The sequence below is a fragment of the Medicago sativa genome, chromosome 8, assembly GCF_051527215.1.
Source record: "Medicago sativa cultivar Bolivia chromosome 8, Bolivia_mono, whole genome shotgun sequence".
Lineage (NCBI taxonomy): Eukaryota > Viridiplantae > Streptophyta > Magnoliopsida > Fabales > Fabaceae > Medicago > Medicago sativa.
The window spans coordinates 77194694-77218743 of NC_140756.1; the positions used below are offsets into that span (position 1 = coordinate 77194694).

Genomic DNA, 24050 nt, shown 5'->3' on the forward strand with positions numbered 1-24050 from the left:
TTTTTTCCCCATTGCCATCGATAATTTGGATGGTCCTAACTAGAGAACATTGATTTGGAACACAAATGCTTTAGAGTTATATGTCAATGTCTAAATTTATGCTAGACATAAGTGAATGTATGAAAAACATATATGCTTTAGAGTTTGAACATCTATTTTCTACTTTTATAAGTGGATTGTTTTTGCTTATAGTCTCTTATTATAATGACAGATAATGAAAATAAGATCAAATGAATTTGTCTATCAATACCACCCAAGTTTCTCAAACAGGATACAAGCTCAAACCAAATCATTAACTAGACTGATTTTATTATTGAAACTGGTGGGACAAGGGAAATTTGACTACAATCACACTTATGACTTATGAGTATGACCAATTTATTTTTCTTTTGTTTAAGAGATTATGTTTGAGGATTAAAATAATAGGCATGCTAATTGTATTAGTATTGGATTACGACCATTTTTAGCTTCATTTCAAATGCTCTATCAAAATATACAGTAACATTCTATGAACTGATTCAAATTAATTCGCATTTATTAAATTTAGAGTGGAAAGTGTCTATATAGGCATGTGTCTATATGTAAGTTCTTGACTAAATATACGATAGACAATTAGGAATAAGATCCACATTGATCCAAACAAAAAAAATTAGTTTATTGTTAAGTTTAATACCAATAACATCAGCCAAATATTTATTAGACTGTAAATGATATGTGAGCATGTCATATGCTTATGAATCTCATGTTTAGCCGAAAATAATCTATAGTTTATATTGAATTTAACAATTTCATCCTTGATTCTAGCTTACATCATCTTTCTTCACTGATTCAATTTTATTGTTTCATTGTGGTTTTTTTTTCTTTTCAAGAACTACTATCTATTTTATCACTTATAGTCCTTATTTCTGATCTATGATTCATAAACATAGCTAAATTGTTTTTGACTGCAATTTAGTTTTTCCATAACAGTTTTCTAACTTCTAAAAGAGATATTATATGGTTTTGCATATACTTGGTGCTATTCATTGTAATTAAAACTTCAATGAATTTTAAACTTAAAAGTATTTCCTATAACGAGTTCTTTTCATTTTTCAGTTTTTTTTCTCTCTTTCAAACTTCTATGAACGTAAAACACTACACGGGAGACTTAGACTAAATCTTCCTCTAGATAGTTTATTTTCAGTCTTCCACTCTCAATAATATGCAAACACTCCCTATTTTGTAGTCCATTAATCCATTAATCCAACAAGATAGTAGTTGTAAACATGTCTTTTCTTCATAATTCAATTAAATTATATGACAAACTTTACCCACAATTCAAACTCAAAATTCAAATATCCACACTTTCAATCTCTCACTCTCTCTTTCTTCTTCTCTCTCTGCATATGACATAAATCATGTATATATTTCAATGCTAACCTAAAACAATCAATATTTCTTCTGCATGGGGGGCTATAAGTATTTGATGGTAGTTTAAAATTTTATATTCCCTAAACATGGGGGGCTATAAGTATTTGATTGAAGTCCAAAATTTCATATTTTTTAAGCATGGGGGCTATAGGTATTTAGTTTATATTTAGTAACCAATGTTGTTTCATGTAACCAATTTGAGTTAATTATATTTTGGTATATTACATTTTAATTTCTATGAATATACATTTTTTGAAGTCGATTAATTACATCATATATTTTGTAATTTTCTATTATATTCATAATCAACATTATAAGAGTTGCTCTCTTTCACCTAAAACCATTGTTTAATTTTGTAGATAAGGGATGATGCATCTATATTTATGAAGGTTTTTTTTCGATTAATTGCTCTTCCAAGTGTCGACTCCTTTTTTGTGTCACTTATAACTTATGTAGTCATTTAATCATTATTGGTCAGGGTTATGTAATTGCTTTAAATTAAATTGAACTATATGTCGTTGGATGACGTCTTTAGTTTCATGATGACAATAACATTTGATTTGTCTAAGAATTGCATTATATGTTTTTAATTTGGTGATATGTTTAGAGTACACTTTTGTTAACACCGCAATATGAGTTTGAATATCTGTAATATGTAGTTTGAATATCTTTGTGTGGTCAATGACTTATATGTATTTTATATATGTTATTTCCTTTGACCTACTTTTATCTTTTACATGTACTTTTTCCATCTAATTATGTTCATTCATTTTAGTTGGTAACAAGAAAAAAGGTAATTTTTAAATGCCAGATTCATATGTCCTATATAGATTCCATGTACAACACTAACTATGTTGTATTTGCCCTTCAAAGTGTCAACTACTTTTGTGTCACTTATAACATATGTAGTCATTAATTATCATTGATCAGGGATATGTAAGTGCTTTAGATTAAATTGAACTATATGTCAAACGATGACATCTTTAATATGATGATGACAGCATAATCCGATTTGTCTAACAAATACATTGTACGTTTTTATTTTGGTGATACGTTCAAGGTAATAATTTGTTAACGCCACAAAAAATCTTTGTTCGCCCGTGCGTTGCACGGGTGGAAATACTAGTAGGTACTAATGCATGAAAGAAGCACATACTACCTACATAGGGAACTAAGAAGGAAGCACGCAAAGTTGGTGTTAGTTGCGATTTTCCTCAAATGGTGCAGCAGGCCATTTAGCCATCACTCTTCTCTCACTAAAACCCTCACTCCTCACTCTCTCTCTCTCTCTCTCTCTCTCTCTCTCTCTCTCTCTCTCTCTACATGCTTCATCATTTTTCCTCAAATTTCTTCCTTAATCTTTGACTTCAAGCTAACTAGAAGTTACACCTTTGCATTAGACTCATCTCTACCGAAGGTAATCTTCAAAATTCTCCCTCTCTTTTCTGTTGTTGTTGGCGGAGCTCCATTTTGTTTGTGTTACATCTTTGCATTACAATCATCTCTCTCTACCGAAGGTAATCTTCAAAAATCTCCCTCTCTTTTGTATTGTTGTTGGCCGACCACCACTTTGTGTGTATAAGGTTTGATTTTCGTTTTTTTTTTACTCATTCCTTCAAGAAAGTGATAGACTCTAAAGCATGGGTATCCAAACATGGAGAAGTACTTATATACGCGTACGGTACTCATAAGTCATAACTCCTAACATGGAGAAGTACTGGAGGTGGAAAAATAACCAAAATTATTTTGCTTTTTTATTGTATTTTCAATTGTCTCTTTTGCTTTTGATAAAAATAAGATTAACATACAAACAATGTTATACTATTTTTTTTGTTATAATTGATTTTTTCAAAGCATCTTTTTACAACAACAATGGTAGTAATTCACTTGATTTTTTTTTTTTTTTTAAGTTTTATACAAAGTACGTGTGTCTTCATTTTTTAAAATTTGCCATATTACGCAGTAGCTATGCATCATAGCTCGGGTTGATATATTTATAGTTCTAAAAGATAATTTTGTTTTTGAGCATTTTGGAAAATGCAAGTTTTTGGAAAAATATTAAAAAAATCATTTTCATTGCATGAGTGATCTTATATTTATTCAATATATCATTGTATAAAAAATGATTATATATGTTAGATGAGAAGTTTAACACCTGTTATTTGATTTCTGAGGATTAGTGCTACAAGAGACAATGAAGAAAGATCTAGGACATTTATTTTTTAAGGGAAAGAAAGATTTAGGACATGTAATGTCCTGTGCTTCATATCTTGGCATACAAAATCTGCTTTCGTGGAAGCTAGGTGTGGAAGAGCCTTTCAATGTTATGGCAGCTGCATCAGTCACTTTCGGAGTTCATTATGGTTTCATGAGTAAGAAATCATATTTAATGTACACTGAAATGATTCTTTAGGTTGAAATATAAAGACAGAAATGTTTACATCTCATAAAATTAATCTGTTAACGTATTTTTTTCCATTTATGTTAGAGCCAGGATCGATCCGGTCCAGAGTAAGGAATATGGCGCTAGTATCAGTAAGGGCAGGAGCACTTGGTTTTCCTATTGGTAACTTTATTATAAGTATTTTTCTTTGCTAATCACTGATAGGAGAAAGTCCTGTTATGAGAAGAAGACTTTTTTAGTGACCAACCACCAATTTAACAAAAAATCAATGTGATTATCTCTCTCGTACGTAACATGGTTTTTCTCTCTTATTAGTAAATTAAAAGAGACGATTCAAAATCATTATTCATGTGTTTAACTGATTTGTGCATCATGGATATGTGTCTGTTTACTAAATTTCGGTTGCTCCATTAATTGTTTTGTAGGTATGATCCAAAAGAATCTTATGGAAATAATTAGGGGAATGGATTCAGCTGCAAATCCACATTCAGCTGTAAAGGAGGATGTCGAAGAAAATGTCAACTAATGTAGGAAAGCACTTCAAATGCTACGCATATCCTCTTCATAGAATAATTAGTGCTAATCCAATAATTTAGTGTAAGGTTTTTTAGGTTGAAAATATTAGACATCTGCTATTTTGCTATCGCTTGTTCATTCAGTCTTGGTCGTACAAGTAGCATGCACATTTTTAGAGTGATTGTGTTTTTTGGATTTCATGTATTCTTGTGGCTCAGCCAAATAGCAGACTGACCCATGCACTTTAAGGGCATTTCAAAGAGCTTAGATCGGTTTATCCTATACTTTTATAATATAAGCACTTGCATAACAGTGTCGTGTTTGAAAGAGCTTATGATATAAAAGTGTAAACGTTTATGTAGCGGTTATGTGAAATTTTCTTTGAACAACTTATGCATAAACACTTACTCAATATGAAATGTGGAATGTTGCTGAGTGGTGAGTTGATTGCAGTTGGTTGGAAGTTTGCCTAGCAGAAAACTGTGCCTTCTGATTTGCTATTTGCTCTCTCAGAATGGTTGCTATTTTTGTTCATTTATTCATGGTTTATGTTATATAAATGATTCCTTGGGTTTTTGTTGGTTACTTGATTCAATGTTTGTATTTCATGTGAATTTGTTTTATTGTCAAATCGCAAAGTAAAATTTGCAAAAACAAAAATTTTACTTTGTAGTTTCACTTGCATCTACATGCCTAGGAAGTGAGTTTTTCAAGTCCCTTTTTATATATTTATTCTCATATTGTTCTGCATCAAAACTATCTATTATATTTATTCTCATATTGTTCTACATCAAAACTATCTATAATATTAAGATTAAATGTGCCATTTTTATATTTGTATAATCGTTAACGTCTTATTATCATAGGGGGGCAATAATTAAGTCGATAGGAATACTGCTTGTTTCAGCTCAGCTAACAAAAAATATAAACCAAATAAGAAAAGCCTTAATATCTTCGCGCTCTTCCCCATTCTGATACATCAAAAACAGCCAATGTTCCGTAAGCTGCTTGTTGAGACATTCCCTCCATGTTTGCACCCAAGGTAGAGGCCATTGGGCTCCTGCGCAAACAGAGTTGTATATATTCTAGCACGAGCAACAACATATCAACGTTACTGTCTCTGTGATTTTGATAATTATTAACATTGCATTGCTCAATTGATCCTTATTCCTAAATGAAATGATTTGTTATTGTAAAAAAGGTATAAGAAAATTGAGCCTAGCTCAAAGAAGACAACAGTTGATAAAATTCCTCCGGTAGGAGGTAAACCATATGAGTACAGCGGACGGGAGAGAAAGTTCTGTTTATTTCATTTGAGTAGTAATTAAATATTAAATTATTAACATGATAATATATAACAAATAATAAATCAGTATTTGTCAAAATAAATAAATAATAAATCAGTAAGCAGCCAAAGAAAAACATTTCCACAATTCTCGAATTAAAATTGGTTTGGAGATCTTGACCAAAAATAAATCAAATTAATTGGTTTGGAGATATAGAAGTTCAACTATCATTGATGAATAATACAACATATCAGCTGTGAATCAAGTTAAAGAATACAAAATTGTGGAGTAAATACCACAGCTGCTATGAAGTTGTAACCTTGGGCGGCGGCAGTAAATATAAATAAATAGTGAATTTCCTACTAATATTTTGATACTAACTATAAATTACAGGAACGGAGACAGCCAACCATATAGGGCATTCAAACAGCTCTCATTTGCCCCTGTTAAGTAATGAACAGCATCACTAACATAACATGGTTGACTCCAAAAAAATCCTCCCCTTCTATTTTACTTTTTCGGCCACAGAATACCTGCTAACTTTGTTAGTTACGCAGCTTGTGTAAGCACTCCTGTGAAATATGGCATGGAGCTTAGCCTGCAAAAATCCATGGAGATTCAAGGTGAGAAGTTATATATTATATTTTGGAAACATTCCTTAGACTATATCAGGCGATTCAACAGTTAGTAACCACGTCATATCTAAAAATAGGATGAGACAACAAGGATAAAATCTATATCCCGGTACAGCCGGTCTAACAAACATTTATTCCATTAGTATCATTTGGGAAGTAATCTCCACTCAGACAAACCTAGCAAACATGATCCTCTGCCCTTTGTTTTAAAGGCAACACAAGCCAAGTTTACGCAACACAGAAACTGCATTTAAGAATTCAGAATACAACAGCAATTGAAACAGCAGTTGTTTAATATTCTTCACAAAATGTGGTTGATAACAAAAAATAAACATGTGAGACAAATTCAACAGCAGAAGTGAGGTTAATGCAGCGTTTCTCATATAAGGGTATAAAAAGAAATTACCATCAACTTGGCCAGAAATTGCATTGTCTGCCTTTTTTTCCGACCTTGCCTTCTTTTCCAACTTGTTTACTGCCTCAGCTGTAACCATAAAAGTTTCTTTATTATTAAGGGAAAGTGAATGAAGAGATCTTGTGTGTGTGGTATTTAAGAAAATGCTGAGGTAGCTTTCTTCATACATGTAACAAAAATATGTTATGCAACTTGCATCAAGACATGTATGGAAGTATTGAAGACCACATAATCAACATGTCTAGATATCGGGCAGATACTTTCTTTGCCTAACCAACCATACCTTTAAATTTTCTTTTCTTATTAGCTCTCCTCCTTTTCCTTTCTGCCTGTGTAAGTTCTGCTTCTTCCTTAACATCACCCTTCCCATCAAAGACCTCCTCAGGAGCCAGCATAGCAGCATCTGAAACAGCCACAGGAGCAATCTACCCATGGAAAATATAATGCACTGTAAGTAACTAATAAGTGGAAGAAGTAGAAACAAAACTTCGAGAAAAAAATAGAGCTTTTTACCTCTTCCATTGCCAGAGCAGGTACATTTGTTTGGAAGGACATGTCCTCTATAACCTGTCAAATTCAATTCAAGGCAAATAAGGAGACGGGAAAATTTAAACATTGACCATATTGTCAATTAAGAGATAATAGGGATGTTGATGTCATACAGGTTTTGGAGCAAAGTTGAAATGAGAAAGGGCATCCAGCTTCAGACAGATTTTCTTAAACAGTGTGCTTGCCTGATCACAAGTAAAAGACACAAGATTCAGGGTATAAAGAAAGTTCGAAAAGGATAGCCACACAACCGGACCGGTACTGCATGTGCTTAAGAAATGAAACAGACCCAAAAGATAAAGATATTAAATAGTAATAGAGTGGAAATGAAGTAAAGCAGTCAAGTGTTGAACCTCATTTTTTAGTTCATCTTTGAATGACAATGGAGCAGAAGTGGGGTCAATCTTCTGAACATACTCTTGCTGTCAAATAAAATAAAAACATCTGAGGAAAATCACATAAAAATAACAAATTGTATAGTGTATTCCAAAAAGGAACTGGAGGTCCAATACAATTTCCAGTGTTGAAACACAGTCGAGAAATACGGACCTCATAGAGATCTGCAAGACCCTGCCCGCTTTTATTATCATCCTGCATCACATGGCAATAATTTGCACAAGTTAATTACATAAAATATAGCTAGGAAGTTGAACATCAAAGTCTATTTATTTCAGTTGAACAAGGCTTACCAATTGTTTAACTTCTCGAGGCGCTTTCGATGGCAACTTAGGAGCCCTTTGCACGTCGTTAAAAAGCCCCTGAAAGAAACACGGGTGTAAATAAGAAATAGATATGCTATTGTTCGTTAATCAGATAGCTAGTTAACTAGGTTGGGTTAGTTAAAGGAAATAAACAAGGCAAGAGACTTGAAAACAGAAAGGAGGGATTAGCGAATGAACATCTTGTTCATCGAGTGATTTAAGGCCTTTTGGCTTTTGGATGTAGGTAGACCCTCAAAGAGCTGTTATTGTTCTCTTCTGGTAACAGAGCTCTTTTGAACACAGAAACTGTTCCAAGCCCAACAAGAATGAGGGATCCACTACTTATTCTTGATGAATTTATGAAAGAGATTAGAGATAGAAGGGTAAGATACTTGAGGGTAGCTGATAAAAGGTTGACAAATATTTCAACGCAGGAGGCATGTGTAAAGAAAAGCACAACATACCACAAGTTGTGCAGTGGATGAGCGGCCAGACCCTCACATGGTACCAAATATGGAGGGTTTGATTTTACTCAGACCCTTGAAGAGCTGCCATTGTTTTGGTATTCAAAGGGAAATTTTTTTTCCCCATTTTCCAGTAATAGGATACATGTTCTCCTATCACACCCAATTTTGTACAGAAATTTTACATGACGTCATCCATATGTAGTTCCCACCCTTGTTTAAATAACACAAATAACACTGTGCATTATGGTGGAAGCCCAAGCCATGTCAGCACAGGATAATAATTTACCTCAACAATCTTTTTCTGGATCATCTCCTCAATTGAAGCTGTAACCTCCTCGGTGATTACAGGTGTAGGTCTCACATTATGCTCAAAATCAAGATCAACTTCAAATGCACTATTTATGGGTCTCTTTGAAGCAGTTACCTGTTACAAAATCAATAACAAAAAATTTAACAACTGATTAACACAAAGGTCCTGTATACGCAACGTATAAAAAACAGGTACAAAAATGGTGAAATATGATATTACCTCACCCTGCATAGTCCAAGTTTTTGGCTCTACATTAGCTTTCTCCATCAGCTCTATCTTTGATTGAATTTTTTCCCGCTGCTTTTCATAGGTAGAAGCAGTCCTTTTCTTCTACATACATGAGTAAAAAATAGAATAAGAAAATATAGTTTTAAAAAAAGATAAATTCGCAATCATATATACATAGAATATGAAGAAAAAAAAATATTACTCACAATCATATATATAAACACAGACACGCGCGCACAGAGAGAGTTACCTGTTTGTCTGATTCCATGTCATCTTCATCACCAGAAACTTCAAGCAATTGATCTTTTCTTATTGAGCCCTTTTCTTTTTTACCTCCAAAGAAGTCTTCATACCTGAAAGCAGCAAATGAAAAAATGAACCCCACATACAGATACAAAGAAAAACATCTAAATTAGTAACAAATTTCAAGTATTTATATGATTAAGCAGTGGCACCCAGCCAATTTCATAACTTACAGCTGGAGTCAACATTTACAGGAATAATACTAAAGTAAATATATCACAACACACAACCCAGAGAATGAATAAATTATTAAATAGTAGTTAAATAAATATTGTTAAGCTTATAGAAAATGGAAAGACCACTCAGTTAAATACAGTACTCAAGATGAAACTGCAAAAGGAATCCAAAACTAGAGGAAAAATAGTAACAATGATAATAATATATACTATTACAAGCTCTTTTGATTCTAAAAGCTTAAACATTAAAAGTAAATGTCATATACAGTTCGCCTACTTGTGTTCCTTCAGTTTCCTCAAGCTGCAATTGAGACTAATTACAATAATAACAACAAAGGTCCTTCACCAGAGTGGTACCAGCAACGTCAATCATATCGGGTTTTCTAAAAAACCAAGTCTTCAACGAGATCATTTATATCCCAGTCCTATTTAACAATTTCACTAGTTTTTCTTGGTATTCCTCTACTTTATTCAATTACACTATCTTTTAGTTTAGTTTATCGACAATTTATAATCGGACTTCAATTAATCTTTCTCTCAATTGACAAAATTTACCATGATTCTACCATCTGTTCCTGAACAAGTGTTTTGTTATTATTTTTCTTGGCCATCTTGCTCTCACTTCATGACAAACGTGTAGTATCGTGGTGAGGGGGTGATCAGCTTGCTACACCAGTAAACACCACTGCGTGACATATTGCCATGGCAAGTATTTAACATTTAAATCACAATTTCAAATGTATTACCATAAGCATATACCTCTTGTTTCAAATGTATTAATTTACCATATGCATATACCTCCTGTTTCATGCATCAAAGTCCCAATTTCATATGTATCACCATATGCATTAACATTAAAAGCTTTTATATCCTTGTTCAAGCATTACCACAAGAGTGCTTATCCGAGAATAAGACATTAGCATGTGATATTTACAGGTAGTTAAACTGGAGTGATGTAGGTTAAAGCTTTTATTGGTCCATTTCTTTGACACACAAGTGAAACTATAGATTTAGCTATAAAAGCAAGCAAATATTAACTTGCAAGCTTGAAATTAATTACGATTCAAACACTTTTGTGGGGGGAGATAAACAAATACCTAGATTAACTTGCAAGCTTGAAATTAATTAAGATTCAAACACTTTTGTGGGGGGAGATAAACAAATACCTAGCATTTCCCATATCCTCTGCCTCTTCATCTTCTTCATCTTCATCGTCATCCTCCTCATCGTCCATCTCAAACTCACCAGCCTATGTAAATATAACAAACGTATATCAGAAACCAATATAACATTATCGAACTAAAAACTTAACAAGCACTAAACCTACTCGATCAATGTAACATAATACTAATAAAAGAAAAAAGAAAAAACAAACAATGGCCAATAACAACCAAGCCAAGCAAAGAGCAATCAATCTCACCTTCTCGAGTTCATCATCTTCTTCACTGTCTTCATCAGCGTCATCCATCTCCTCCTCTTTCTCATAATTATCTTCCTCCTTCTCTAAATACTCAGTCAATTCATCTATTTTCAAAAATTTATCCTCAATTCCACCACCTTTAACTTTCTCTTTTTCATCCTCCTCATCTCCCTCAACGTCTTCATCTTCATCATCTTCTTCTTCTAAATCATCTTCACCTTCACTTCCTCCTTTTGTCTTCTTCTTTTCAACACCTTCAAAATCATCCTCATCATCTTCATCATCCAATTCCTCATCAAAATCATCGCTTTCTTCCTCTTCTAACTCCACTCTCTTCTTTATCTCCGTCTTCTTCGCAACATCCAAAGGAACCTTGAACTGTGCAATCTCTTCCGGATTTTTAACAAACTGATTCAACCGGCGACGAAGAGTGGACAAAAGCGGCTGTGATTGAAGATCAATTTGATGCCAAATCTGCTCAGCATCGTAACCATCAACGAGAAGCTCATCCAATGGTGATTTTGGGGAGAAGGGTCTGAGAGTAGTGAATAGGTACTGTGATGCAGCACGAGCGGTTTCGGAAACCGATGGGTTTGGAGCGAGCAATGAAGGTGGATCGATTTGTTGCAGACGGCGTAAGGCTTCTACGCCGGCGTCGTTTGTGTTGACCATGAATGGAGGTTGCTCTGTTCGTTTCGGTGGTGAATGGGTTTTAGGGTTTTAGTGTCCAGAGAGTTTTGTAAGGATTTATTAAACTCTGCGTTTTGAGGGGGAGTACAAAGCTATTTTATTTTATTTTTGACAAAAATAATTAATAAAAATTAAAAGCTTTTGAAACTATTTTTTATTTTAGTTTTTACAATACACGTGTTAGGAGACTAGCTTCTTTGATCTCAATTGGTCGAATTAGTTTATTTTATCACATTCCAATAAATTCACAATTTGTAATACAAATTTGTTTTATATGGTCATTATTTTTTTAACATTTACAAAAAAAATTATTACTTTACAAGTGATTATCTCAATAATTATTTTTTAAATGACTAATTATATAAAAATTACGGTTTAACTAGTTATTTAGTCAAAAATTTATATTCTTTTAAAAAAATTCATATCCGTTCAATTCATTTTTAGTATTTGTTTAATATTCAATAGAAACTAGTACCTTGACATGTTTGTTTCAAGATATCAAATCACATTCCTAATTATATATTTGGCTACCGGGAATATCATTCATTCTCATGTGTTTGATAAGTATAAAAATATCTTTAAAATTTATTTAATTTAGAAAATATATTAAAAAAAAAAGTAAAACGCTAATATATGTGAGTGGCAGTGAGAATTTATAGGTAGTTGAGTTTTCTTTTAGGTAAATCAAAGGTATCTTCACGCGTAACTACGAGTTTAATGCTTTCAATGTATTGAGATCCATTTAAGTTGTTGACCTCTTCCAATAAATATTTTTTATACGCATCGGCCAGAAATCAAATTATGAACCAAATGGTTTAAGGGATCAAATATCTATCGCTTGTGTCACACTATATTTGGTTAGGTGGTTGAGTTTTTTTTCTTGGTACGTAAGTAGTTGAGATTTATCCTTATGGAATGATGGAAATGTAAGATTCTCATTCTTTAACATGAGAATAACAAGGGATGAATGTTCCTTTCAAAAAATAACAATGGATGAATGTTGAACAACACACAAGTGAGAGGGTATATATATCTAATATTAAGATTTTGGGTTAAAACATAATGTACAAACTCATTTATGTGGTTGCTCTTATACAATGTAACGATTATGAAGCTCTCGTTCATTACCCAACCACTATATGTAATATGCCTCATGTTATCTCTCTGCTTGATTCATATGAAACTGATGATATTTTGCTTTGTGAATATTAAGTCAATCATATTTGCTTGGAGACGAGTCAAGAGAGCTACTCATATATGAGATGCACAGACAATGATTACGACCAGCCATATGATAAAACAGTGTTTGAGAAAGCTCTTTTGTAAATATGTTTATGTTCCAACATAGTGTCATAGTGACTTAAGTTGTAGGGACTTAACTTTGAAATTACGGACTTAATTTGTCCAAATAAAATTATAGAGATAAAAGATGCATTCAGGCCTTTTATAAAATAAACAAATATATTGTGATATACTTTATATATTCATCCAATAAGTAAATACTTATGATGAAAAAAACCAATAAATGAATACAACCTTACAATCCCTTTTGTTTTTCTCACTAGTCACCACTACTCTTCCCTTTTTCTACATTAAAAATTGATAGTTCTAAGAAACTAGCCTAATCCCAAGTCCATGTCATCTGCCACATTGGTATGAGTCAGGAAACCGTTTTGACAACACATTGTGTTTCAGCTTCATTATTAAGATAAAGATGCCATAGCAGGGAATATGCAGTAACCCCATTGAAAAGTAACTGAAAAAACAAAACAAGCCAAAGAAGAAAGGGTAAGCAAATATATCATATCAATTGTTTATCAGCATCAATCAAATATCTTATAAGCACTACAAATATGTAATCAATGAAATCAGAAAGAAAAATCCTGAATAGAAAATTAAGGCAAAGAGAAAGAAAAAAAACTTCATACCATAATGGAGAATAGTGGGATGACAAGTCAAGAAATGTATATGGCCACCTAATTTTCCAGAACAAAAAATTTATGTTAGACAATATTGCATGTGTAGTAATTGAGTTGGGAAAAAAAAAAGAGTTATTAATACTACAAAAAAAAAAAAAGTTATTATATTATTACCAGATCTTAACCATAGCATGAACAATCCATTGGAAAATGACATATGTAACTGTCCACAGGCAAAAGTATCCTATTCGAAACCAAGGGAACCTCTAAAGAGGACAAAAAAATACACAAGGGTAAGAATTCACATATGCATGGAAGTGTACAATTCAATGTAATAATAATCACATATATAAACTCACCAAGCAATTTAAAGCTGTATCTCCTAGCAGGAAAACAGCATTGATTGTATGCATACTTATGGTCAACTGCCACATAACACAGATTATTAAAACAAGCATAGAATATAACTTATCTAAGTCAAAGTTATTAAGAAAAGGAATAAAATATCCATGAGACAATAAATAAATTAGAGTAGCACTTACTAAATTTATGTTGTAATCTTTGATGGTTAGAAAAGGAACAATTATGAACCAAAATGCACAATCTGTCAGCATTACCGCACCTGCATTAATCTATTCACAAGAAACAAAAATCATTGATGTTGTCTATGTCAATTGGCAAAACTATAGGAAAACTATGCAAAAACTCATGATGAAAACAGAGGAAAATGTACTAAAAATGAAGGGCTTTGGTTTAAGAAAATATTTATTTTCCTTTCATGCTCTCAATTTTAATTACAAAATACTATCTGTTTGTTCTTGCTTTCAAAGTTTTGCATGCAGCATCAACACTACATATTGAAAGTGTATCCGAGTGCCTGGTATGTGCCCATGTCGAACATTGACACATGCAGTAACAAATAATCACTTTTATTTTCTCAAATTATTATTGGTGTCTACGTGTTAGTGCTGTGTTCAGTGTTCGCATCGGTGCTTCATATAAGTTTTGTATTAGAAAAATAGTAAAATCAGTTTATATTTCAAGTACATAGAAGTTCAACCATAGTGGATATGTGCAATGTTTACCTGGAACATTATTTGAAACACATAACTCCAAATGCCTGCATGTTGGCGAACAATATGTTCTTGTGGAGCTTTATCATGACTAGATGGATTAGAACTTTGAGGCAGTGTACAAGCATCATCAATTCCTTGCTCAGAATATCCATCCACATTGTTCACCTTATCGCCACTCGCTTTCTTATGATGCTGGTAACATCCATGCATGGAGAGCAAACATCCCAGCTACAACATCAATGCATAGCATAGATTACACACTACATCATACACATAAGTAACATTAATAAAAAAAAATACTTAAGCTATATATTACCCCAAAATAGATGGTTACTGAAGTAAAAGTCCACCTGTTTCACAAAACCAAAACAAAAGATTAAAAAATCAATAATCAATGATATGCTTTCAACTAATAGTCTATGTTCAAAGTTTACTATGCTTTCAATTTATGTTTATGACACATTATGTGATTCTGTTTTTATGTTCACCACCAACAATTTAAAAGAAAACAGAACTATTGATTCAGTTCAACAGCATCCAAATTTTAATTCAAAGATAATGAAAATTGAAAACTTACTGAGTGTAATAATAAAAGATGCTTCCTCCATCTGTAGTAACAGTGAGTATGAGAAGCACCATAAGCACAATAAATGCAAAAATTCTAAAAGCCAACAACCATGCCGGGTGAATTCCCTTTAGGCTAGGCTTCCAAGTTTCATCCTCGTACAAAATTGATGATGATGATGATGACGACGACGATGATGATGTTTCTTTTTGGATTTCCATGTCATCATTTCTTGTTGGCTTCCATGATAAAAGTAAAACCTCGTACTTGCATATAAGAAATGATGAAAAAATTGTTGAAAGTATGATTAATATGACACAAACCAAAACCTTCCAATTCAGCCAGTAACTTTGAGTGGTTGTATCTGAAGTCATGATGGGATGCCAAGTTCCTTTGGAATAGGCTATTACAAAGTTCATTCTGTTACTTCTGATTATTCTTCAGATTGTTGAAGAAAAATGAACAAATATAAAGATAATATTGAAACTTTGAGAAGAGGGTCTAATATGATCAAATTCAAATTCACTGTTCCATAATACTAAGATTAAGAACCAAGGAATGAAGGAAAGCACATTGCAAGGACAAGACTATAAAGTAACAATAGAATCATATAAATGAACCACTAGACTAAGGGAGAACCAATGGACCATTCTCTGCAATCAAAAGTGAGTCATAATGGGAAAGTGCACATGGGTTTCTTATACATTTCAGAAACAGGAACAAAACAGGTGCAAATATTTTGGGGCCAGGAAATTCTAAAAAGTTGAATTACTTACCCTTTTTGACCACATTAATTAATTAATGCTTATGGAAACAGCGTATAGCTTATATGGAAACGGTTTAACTTTTTCGTATCTTTTATTATAGAATTAGCTTATACATAAAAACTTATATAATAGACATGTATACTATAAGCGCTTAATTAAGCTATTTATCCAAATAAGAACTTAATTATCAGATAATGTAGAGATTCTATTCTAAACTTTGGATAGATTTTTGCACAGAAAGACACAACCGACAATATTTGCTCTTTGTTAATGGGTCTATGCAGAAGGAAAAGATGCATCTATAAGTCCTGTTAAGCAAAGAAAAGGTTTAAAGTTGCAAAGGATAAAGCAACATAGGTAGTGGAGGTGAGAGAGAAGAGAAGAAAATGCTTTTGCTTATTTGCTTTGAATATAGAAAACAAATATTTAAATTTAAAAGGTTATAGGAAAGAAAAGGATAGTGTGCGTGGAGCATAAGGTTCTTGTGTTGCTTTTCTTGTTATCCAACCAAAATCTTAGTGTGGTCTTAAGCTTAAACTCTAAATCCCATGCAAATATTAAATTAGTCCCAACTTCCCAACACAAAAGACATGCATGTTTTTGTGAACTTTTCTTGGGTTAACAATATTATTGTATTTTTAAAAAAACGACAGAGAGAAAGACAGAGGAAAAGGACTAGATAGGGAACAATTGTGTTTGGGTTTTGTATTGGAATGCTTGGAGTGAAGAAGATGCTTCATGTATTCCAAGAAATAAGAATCGTTTTGCTTCATTGCATGAGTCATGACTTGCTGAAAAAGAAAATAAAGTGTTAACTAACAGAGAAAGGGATGGCAGGGCCAAAAGAAAAAGAGAGAATAAAATAAATGGATTATCTCAATTTCTTTATGCTCTTTTCTCTTGCCTATCTTTCTATGAATATTTGAATAATATGAATTGAGTTTTGTTTTCCTCGGAGATACATAGGTAATGACATTGTCGGACACTAAATGTAAATACATATCTTAGTTGAGATTGAAACTTCAATTCGCCATGTTATGGAAGACTATAACAGTGGTTTAATTGGAGTCTTTACACAGATAAAATAACACATATTCTAAATTCATGCTTGCTTAGAGTTCTAAATCTAATTGCTCGAGGTTGGAATGTGAGTCATTTCCCACTTTGAACATTTCTAGTTTTTTTTCGTATAAGTGTACTTTTGTTTCTGCAGTGACATAATTAATTTTAAATGAACAAATTATTTATAGTTGATTTTGATTAAAAGTAAAACGAACATAACGTGGGCAATTATAGTTTCAACACAACAGCAATGACCGTACCTTAACAGTGCTAATGTTCAAATGCTATGTGCTTATAGTTTGGTTGACAAACTTAGACTCATTAAAAATGGCTACAACCGTGAGCGCAAGGCAAACCAACATCCACTTCCTCTACATGGTTGTTCCAAATTATAAACACCATCAATTGATTCACTTTTCAATTTCTCCCTCTTTTTGTGTACGCAGAGGTTGGAAACAGAACAAAATTTCAACTGTCTATAATCTATACTATGTATACATATTGAATTATTACTTGAGTTTTTAACACTTCAGTTCAACAAAACACATGTGTATCCAGAAAATGTATTCTCATAATGGTTTTGGCCAGTGAGAACGATAATCCTTCCTTTCCCATACTCCATGTGCTAATAAATGGACACAACCTCTGAAGGTGATGCTGCAGTTCAATCTCAAATGGTATTGCAGTCATCATCTCCAAGCAGAGCGAGAGAAAATGGGGCAATGATCGCACTAAATGAAGGTGAGCCTACTTTATCAACATGGATCATCTCATATTCACCTTCCTGCAATATGATACAAGGTTCTGGTTTAATGTCAAATATGATGGAAACACAATCGGAAAGCCTTCAAACCAATCTTTGAACAAAACGATCAAAATGCAATCATTGGACATCTTAATTACTACAATTTTACACCAGTTTCTACTCATAAAGAGATAGGGAAAGTTGTTGCGGGGTTAAAACCATGATATTACCTCATTTTATGACAATGCTAAAATTATTCATGAATCCATGGAAAATAGGGTGCAATCAATCACGTCAAAGCATGTAAAACATGGGCTTAAACAAATCTTTCGCTTTTGCTTTTCTTTTTTATAATATGGTATGTTGATTACGTAAATTGATAGTTTTTTTTTTTTTTGACAAAACGTAAATTGATAGTTGTTTGTTTGGTTTGTCAAAACAGAAGCATTTTACATGCTTAAACTTAATGTCATATAGTTTATTTTCAAATGAGATCTTCAACGGGTTTTCACAGATCAAAGCATTTTATAAGGGTGCCACCATAATCTAGACACTCAACATTTTTTATCATGTGGAAGGAAATTATAGCCAGGTAAAAAAACAAAGGAAAAAGAAAACGTTCTTACCATTCTACCATTTGGTGTGTTTAATGGGCATGCAGAGGAGTACTCAAAACTAGTTCTGGGAAGAAGTACTGGCTGTTCACCAACAACCCCAATCCCCCTGTCATATAGAAAATCAAGTACACAAGTTATGTTGAATTTGAATTTCCAAAGGTTTAAAACAGGTCTTTATTAACATAGCTGGATCAAGTACATAAATCAAAGCTATTGTGTTTGACATTAACCAAGTGCCCTGTGGATTTAAAAGGGAAAATGTAAAACACCTTTGAAGCATAACACTATAAAATAGCAAAGAATAATTAACTCACCGTACATTTTCTGATCTCCCGTTAGCATCGGTTATGATCCAGTGCCTTCTAAGAAGTTGAACGGTGTCATCTGAGTTATTGGTAATTCTTATTCTATATGCAAAAAAGTATAGCCCCTTCGAAGGCTGACTTCTTCCCTCTATATATACACTCCTGACTTGAACCCTGACTCCCTAGATAAGATGAAATTAAATGTCAGAAGTCAATTTTTTTTTTTCATGTACAAGTTTGTGGTGTATAATTTGGGTAAATATGGGTTCCTTTTTTTTTTTATGAAGATCTTTAATGGAAAGAAAATCCATTTTCATTACAGATCACAACAAACCAAATTAGAAGATGAACCTTTTCTACTAGAGAAGAAAAGAAAATTGAACATTTTGTGAGAGGCTATTCTGAAACCTAGGGAGTATATATATGAGGCAAATACTCAAGCCAGATTCTAATGATATTCAACATTTCATTTCTAAAGACATGGTATTTTTTTATAGGCAAATGTTAATGTATTAGTTATTATGTTAATTAATTCGCCTTCATCAGAATTTGAACCTTAATTCTTTAACTCTTTCAACTCTTTTAACCTTTAGCTCAAACTAGTTGAGCTATTAAGCTACTTATTCTACTGATGTAATAATCAACTTTAAACAACTGTTCGAAAAAGAGAATTTACATTCTAGGTTAATTGTATTTCTTGTGATATAGCTTAAATCAAAGAAAGAGGCATCTATAAGGTAATACACCAAGTGAAAGAAGTGATCATACCAACGTTGTAGCATCACTGGAACATTTTAAAAAAGAGTGTGGAGCAATTCTTTTTAGCTCATCACGATAACTAGCTGCATCCTAGAAATAAGAGGGAAGAGTGTCATCAACATGTAAAATCATATGTCAGAATACAAAAATGAAGATATAGATCTTGTGTTGTCAATTAGAGATGAAATATGCATGGTATGTCGATCTGATAGAATGTGGAATTCTGAAAGACTATAGATGTATGTTCTTAACTACAACATGTAATGACTAAGTCGAAGCTTGAAAGAAACAAAGTTTATTGAATTGTGAAACATAGGATCACATAGACTGATAGGCAATGCCATACTCCAACAAATTTGAACTCTGTAAATATGGCATCTGCCCTGTCTAACTTATTGAGAAGAGAATGAGTAAAAGCTATAGATTGGTGTTGTGAAATGATGTATCAAGTGAAGTTGCAATGTGCAACTTTCACATCAATTTGAATATTGTGGGATAGGCAACCATCAAAACCGCTTTAAGCAAAGTGGCCAAACGCGAGAAAGCATGTTCAGACAATCAACATGCTTTTATACTAGTTGTGTTTGACACTTTTGGCTTCCTAGCACCAAAGGTTGTGAATCTTCTACAAAGAGTTCAAAGGGACATGCATAGCAATGTTGCGTCTCCTAGGTCTACCGGTGTAGTTTTCAAAAGTATTGGTTTTGCCATCCAGAAAGGGTTAATGGCACACTTGTTGCCCGCTTGCCTTCCATTCCCGTGTAACTTTGATACTCTTCATTTCTTAATTTATAATGTAACTTTGATACTCTTCATTTCTTAATTTATTATAAAGCGTAGAATATAGCGTGTTCCTTGTATTTTTTGTACACTTAAGAGCTAATTGTTAGAGGATAGTTAAAGCCCACACACGATTTTTAATTAAGTGTACAAAAAATACAAGGAACACGCTACATTCTACGCTTTATAATCTATTGTTAGGTGAGTTTCTTCCTCGCATGTTTCTTTTTTTGTCAAGTAGCCTATTGAATATTGTAATGCATTGTCCATACCATTTGAGTGAGAGTTATGCTCACGGACTCCTCACTCACATGTTACTTGGAAAAAAAGTGTATTTTGAAAGGGAAAAAAGTATCATTAGCATTGAATTTTGTTAAATAAAGAAAATAATAGACACCTGGAATCTCTCATCAGCAATTGCTTCCTTAATTAGCCTCCTTAAACGCAAAACAGGTTCCTCTTCTTCAAACAACTTAAGCGAGTCTCGAATTCTAGCAGCTTCCTTGTAATCCTATAACAATGCTCAGTTCTTATCTTCCATTCCAATTTGAGATTCTACAATTGCAAATGATAAAGACAATACTAACCTCAGATTTAGCAGCTACTTCCATTTGTTGTTTCAACAGAGCATAGGTTTGAGTCCGAGATAGAAATGAGGTTGAACTTGGAGCAGTGTCTTTATCCGAATTATTACTACATGCCACCACCATGATATTGCTATTGCTATTGCCACCCCTCCTCTTCAGCCTCGCTTCTTGACCCATCAACCGCAAACCCGCCAAACTCTTGGTACTACTTAACGATAACGATTGCATTTTGCTATACTTCTTTGGATTTCAGTTTCTGATTATATTTTCCTTATCGTCCTCACTGATCCTGTTCGCGGGTATGTATGGTTTGGAATTGGGTGGTTAATGGTTATTATTCTGATGATGAAATCCTAAGTTACTAATCGGCCCTTAGACTTAGTCCTTGTCGTGAGGGTATTCACGGTAATTTTCAGGATACTAGCACTTCTCTTATTCTTTGCGATGTAGTATGATCCTTGGATTACCTCAGCTTTCTATGGAAACTAAAACATGTACGTGTCACGTACAACAACATACGATAAGATACATTTTGCCTTTGGTCAGATCCTCTCCATTGAGTTAACAATAAATAATTCTTGATGGACATAAGAATTTGGAAAATCTATTTAGTTTTTGTTTAGGGAACAATCTATTTAGTTACACACACAAAATTATTACTTTTTCTACTATTTTCTTTGTATGTGTGTCATCAAATGGAGTATTCAAATTCTGGTGTATGTTCAAGAGACAAAAGTTATGGTGCATAAGTCCTTTCCTTATGCACCATGCATAAACTTATTACAACCTTCAGATCAGGGACACGTGTTATAATCTTGAGGATGCTTCACAAAACAGCTGCGATTACGTTTGAGGATGCGGTGTGTTGTTGATGCATTAGTTTCATCTTTATTCTTCTCCCTATATCCGCGAATCCGAACCTCTTCTCCTTCACCGATTCTGGTTTGTTATTGTTGAGTTGTTGTTCGATTCAGTTTGTATTGATGGAGATTGAGCTTCGGACTTGTTGATTGTGAGGGAGCCGATTTGGAATGGTGAATGACTTTTTTGGTTTGTAGTATGAATCAGTGTCGATTTGTGGTCAGAAATCGACACTGATTTTGTTCATGAGAAAATGTCGAAATCAAATTGGAAATTTTTTTGAGAATTGTGATTTTGTTGCTAAGAATTCAAAGTTGGTGCCTGAATCTGATGGTTTTGAAAATGTTCTGTTATGGTTAGAAAATTCCATATGTTTTTGATTTTTGATTGTCATATGCACCGTGCTGGATCAAAGAAAACCATTAAGTATATCTAATGGTTTTGGAGTACAACTCACATAAACCATTTCCACAGCAAAATGGTTTTGGAGTACAACTCACAGAAACCATACCCATAGCAAAACCATTAGACAATTATTTTGGTTTCTCCTAGAAGACTATCAAAACCATTAAACCATAATTATGGTTTCAGTAATATTTTCAGTGTATAACATCTTAATCATTATTCAAAACCATCTAACAATAATAATTTCATTAAAAACCATTACACAATTATCTTGGTTTCACATACATGACTATTAAAACCATTAAACCATACTTATGGTTTCAGCAATCCATGACTATCAATTCCTTTATATTGGTTTTTGGATCTACAATCTGAGTGTAATTATGTACTATAGATCTTGGGAACATCTACCAGAGAAGAAATAAAGTGCATGAATCCAAATTACAGTGAATTTAAGTTTCCACAGATTAAAGCTCACCCATGGCATAAGGTTAGTAGTTCTTCATTACTTCCTACTTGTCCCTGATGCTTATAAATTATCTTGTTGGGAAACTTAAAATAATGACCTTTGTGTTTTTTTTATTTTTATAATAATGGTGCATGAGTTGCATTAAGCACAACCCTTTGTGCTTTTGAAGGCAAATTTTCACTCATGACTTGTAGAATTAACATCTAACTGTGTTGAATAAGTAAAAGAAATAAATAATTTGTGTTTCGAAGGTGAAAAAGTATAGAGCATAAATGTGTATATGCAAGTGCTAGAGTCTGATCTACTGCTTCAACACATAATTAAAACAGTGAAGGCCTGTTTGCAGGCTTTTAGTGGTTCCAGGTTAAACTAGACACATGAATCAACTTTCACTTTCAGGTCGATACGCTTATGAAGATTTAGATGAAAGTTTGTTTTGTTTTGTTGTTACGTGTTTGGTTTTTTCTGGGGTGTAGAAAGCAATTTTGTTGGGCTAGGTGTTAATGAGCTGGACTTATGCAGGACTTATGCATGGTGCATAAGTTATGACTTATGCATGATAACCACACCATGTTCAAGAATTGCTCGTGAGTTAAGATATCATCTCCATTACTCATCTTTATTTATAAAAATAGATGGAGAATGTTATTTAAAAAGAAATACACAGAAAAATCTGACTTTAGATATTGTCATTAAGTGAGTCCACCATCATTAATTATTTTATAATTTTTCAAGTTTTTTGTTTTTATCTCCTCGAAAGGAATAAATAAAGAAGGTCTTAAACGGTGAGAAGCCTAACTCATTTTACTCGATATGGAATGGAATGGAATGGAAACCATAGTTATTGTGTTACGTCGTTACTACTTTTCTTTTCTTTTTTAGGTGACTACTACTTATTTTATTTGTGACAAGCAGGATGTCAATTTGCATCCCTAAATAGGTCTTCCCCTAAGACGACCTCATTAGGAGATTTACAATCTTGCAGATAGAGATGGGCAAAAATTGAACCATTAGTAACAATTTTGGAACGAACCGAATTGAAAACGTTCGGTTCGGTTCAGTTAAGTTAAGTTCATGATTTATCAGTTTGGTTAGGAACAGTTCAGTTCGATTTTAAAAGTTCTAAAATTTGATTTTGTTTGGTGTTTTATTTATTTTTTTCAATGCTACAAATAATAACAATTCGGTTAACAAAATTAATCGGTTCAGAATAATAAATTTTGATTTTTTTAAATTAGTCATGGTCCAGTTCTGAACCATAGAACTGAACCATTATAACAGTTCGGTTCAGTTCAATTATTTTGAATTTAGCAAATGGTTCAGTTCGGTTCGATACAATTTTCATCCCAAACCAAAGCATGCACACCTTTAGACTCAAGAACATTATTCAGAATATGGGTACAAAGAGATATAGAAACCTTGACAATGAAGAATATGAAATGGGATAGGCACAATGCCCTATATTATTGACCATTTGAGAATGATTCAAGATCAAGACGAACTTAAATGGTGATTTAGAGAGGAGATTTGTGTAGAAAAATGGAGTAAATGATGGTTAGATGATTTCGTCCGGTTTAAATTGAAAACTATATTTTCGCTCTTAGCGTGCACAAAAATATGTTT

General features: G+C 33.0%; 4 protein-coding genes across 5 annotated transcripts; 1 reads left to right on the forward strand and 3 right to left on the reverse strand.

The window, feature by feature from the left end:
* Positions 1 to 2708: 2708 nt before the first annotated feature.
* Positions 2709 to 4528, forward strand: LOC146901727 (uncharacterized). The gene is made up of 4 exons (XM_085732235.1): positions 2709 to 2827; positions 3591 to 3782; positions 3899 to 3976; positions 4240 to 4528. The coding sequence occupies exons 2-4, from the start codon at positions 3605 to 3607 to the stop codon at positions 4338 to 4340; spliced, it is 357 nt and encodes a 118-aa protein (XP_085588361.1). The 5' UTR covers positions 2709 to 2827; positions 3591 to 3604; the 3' UTR covers positions 4341 to 4528.
* A 1263-nt stretch (positions 4529 to 5791) lies between these two features.
* Positions 5792 to 11527, reverse strand: LOC146901728 (U3 small nucleolar ribonucleoprotein). The gene is made up of 13 exons (XM_085732226.1): positions 10821 to 11527; positions 10567 to 10649; positions 9172 to 9274; positions 8913 to 9023; positions 8670 to 8807; positions 7905 to 7973; positions 7765 to 7806; positions 7569 to 7637; positions 7329 to 7400; positions 7180 to 7233; positions 6950 to 7091; positions 6658 to 6735; positions 5792 to 6214 (listed from the first exon to the last, which is right to left on the reverse strand). Exons 1-13 carry the CDS (start codon positions 11490 to 11492, stop codon positions 6210 to 6212), a joined length of 1638 nt encoding a protein of 545 aa, XP_085588352.1. The 5' UTR covers positions 11493 to 11527; the 3' UTR covers positions 5792 to 6209.
* A 1397-nt stretch (positions 11528 to 12924) lies between these two features.
* LOC146901729 (uncharacterized) lies at positions 12925 to 15541 on the reverse strand. Its single transcript, XM_085732230.1, has 8 exons — positions 15083 to 15541; positions 14822 to 14855; positions 14515 to 14733; positions 13972 to 14061; positions 13789 to 13854; positions 13604 to 13695; positions 13439 to 13486; positions 12925 to 13266 (listed from the first exon to the last, which is right to left on the reverse strand). Exons 1-8 carry the CDS (start codon positions 15487 to 15489, stop codon positions 13149 to 13151), a joined length of 1074 nt encoding a protein of 357 aa, XP_085588356.1. The 5' UTR covers positions 15490 to 15541; the 3' UTR covers positions 12925 to 13148.
* Positions 15542 to 15563: 22 nt separating this feature from the next.
* Positions 15564 to 20995, reverse strand: LOC146901730 (uncharacterized). 2 transcript variants are annotated; one of them, XM_085732231.1, is made up of 6 exons: positions 20693 to 20995; positions 20503 to 20616; positions 19335 to 19415; positions 18576 to 18748; positions 18271 to 18367; positions 15564 to 16628 (listed from the first exon to the last, which is right to left on the reverse strand). In XM_085732231.1, exons 1-6 carry the CDS (start codon positions 20918 to 20920, stop codon positions 16476 to 16478), a joined length of 846 nt encoding a protein of 281 aa, XP_085588357.1. In that variant the 5' UTR covers positions 20921 to 20995; the 3' UTR covers positions 15564 to 16475. The 2 variants fall into 2 exon arrangements, with proteins under 2 accessions (XP_085588357.1, XP_085588358.1); XM_085732232.1 differs by lacking the exon at positions 15564 to 16628 and adding an exon at positions 17134 to 17683.
* Positions 20996 to 24050: the final 3055 nt, after the last annotated feature.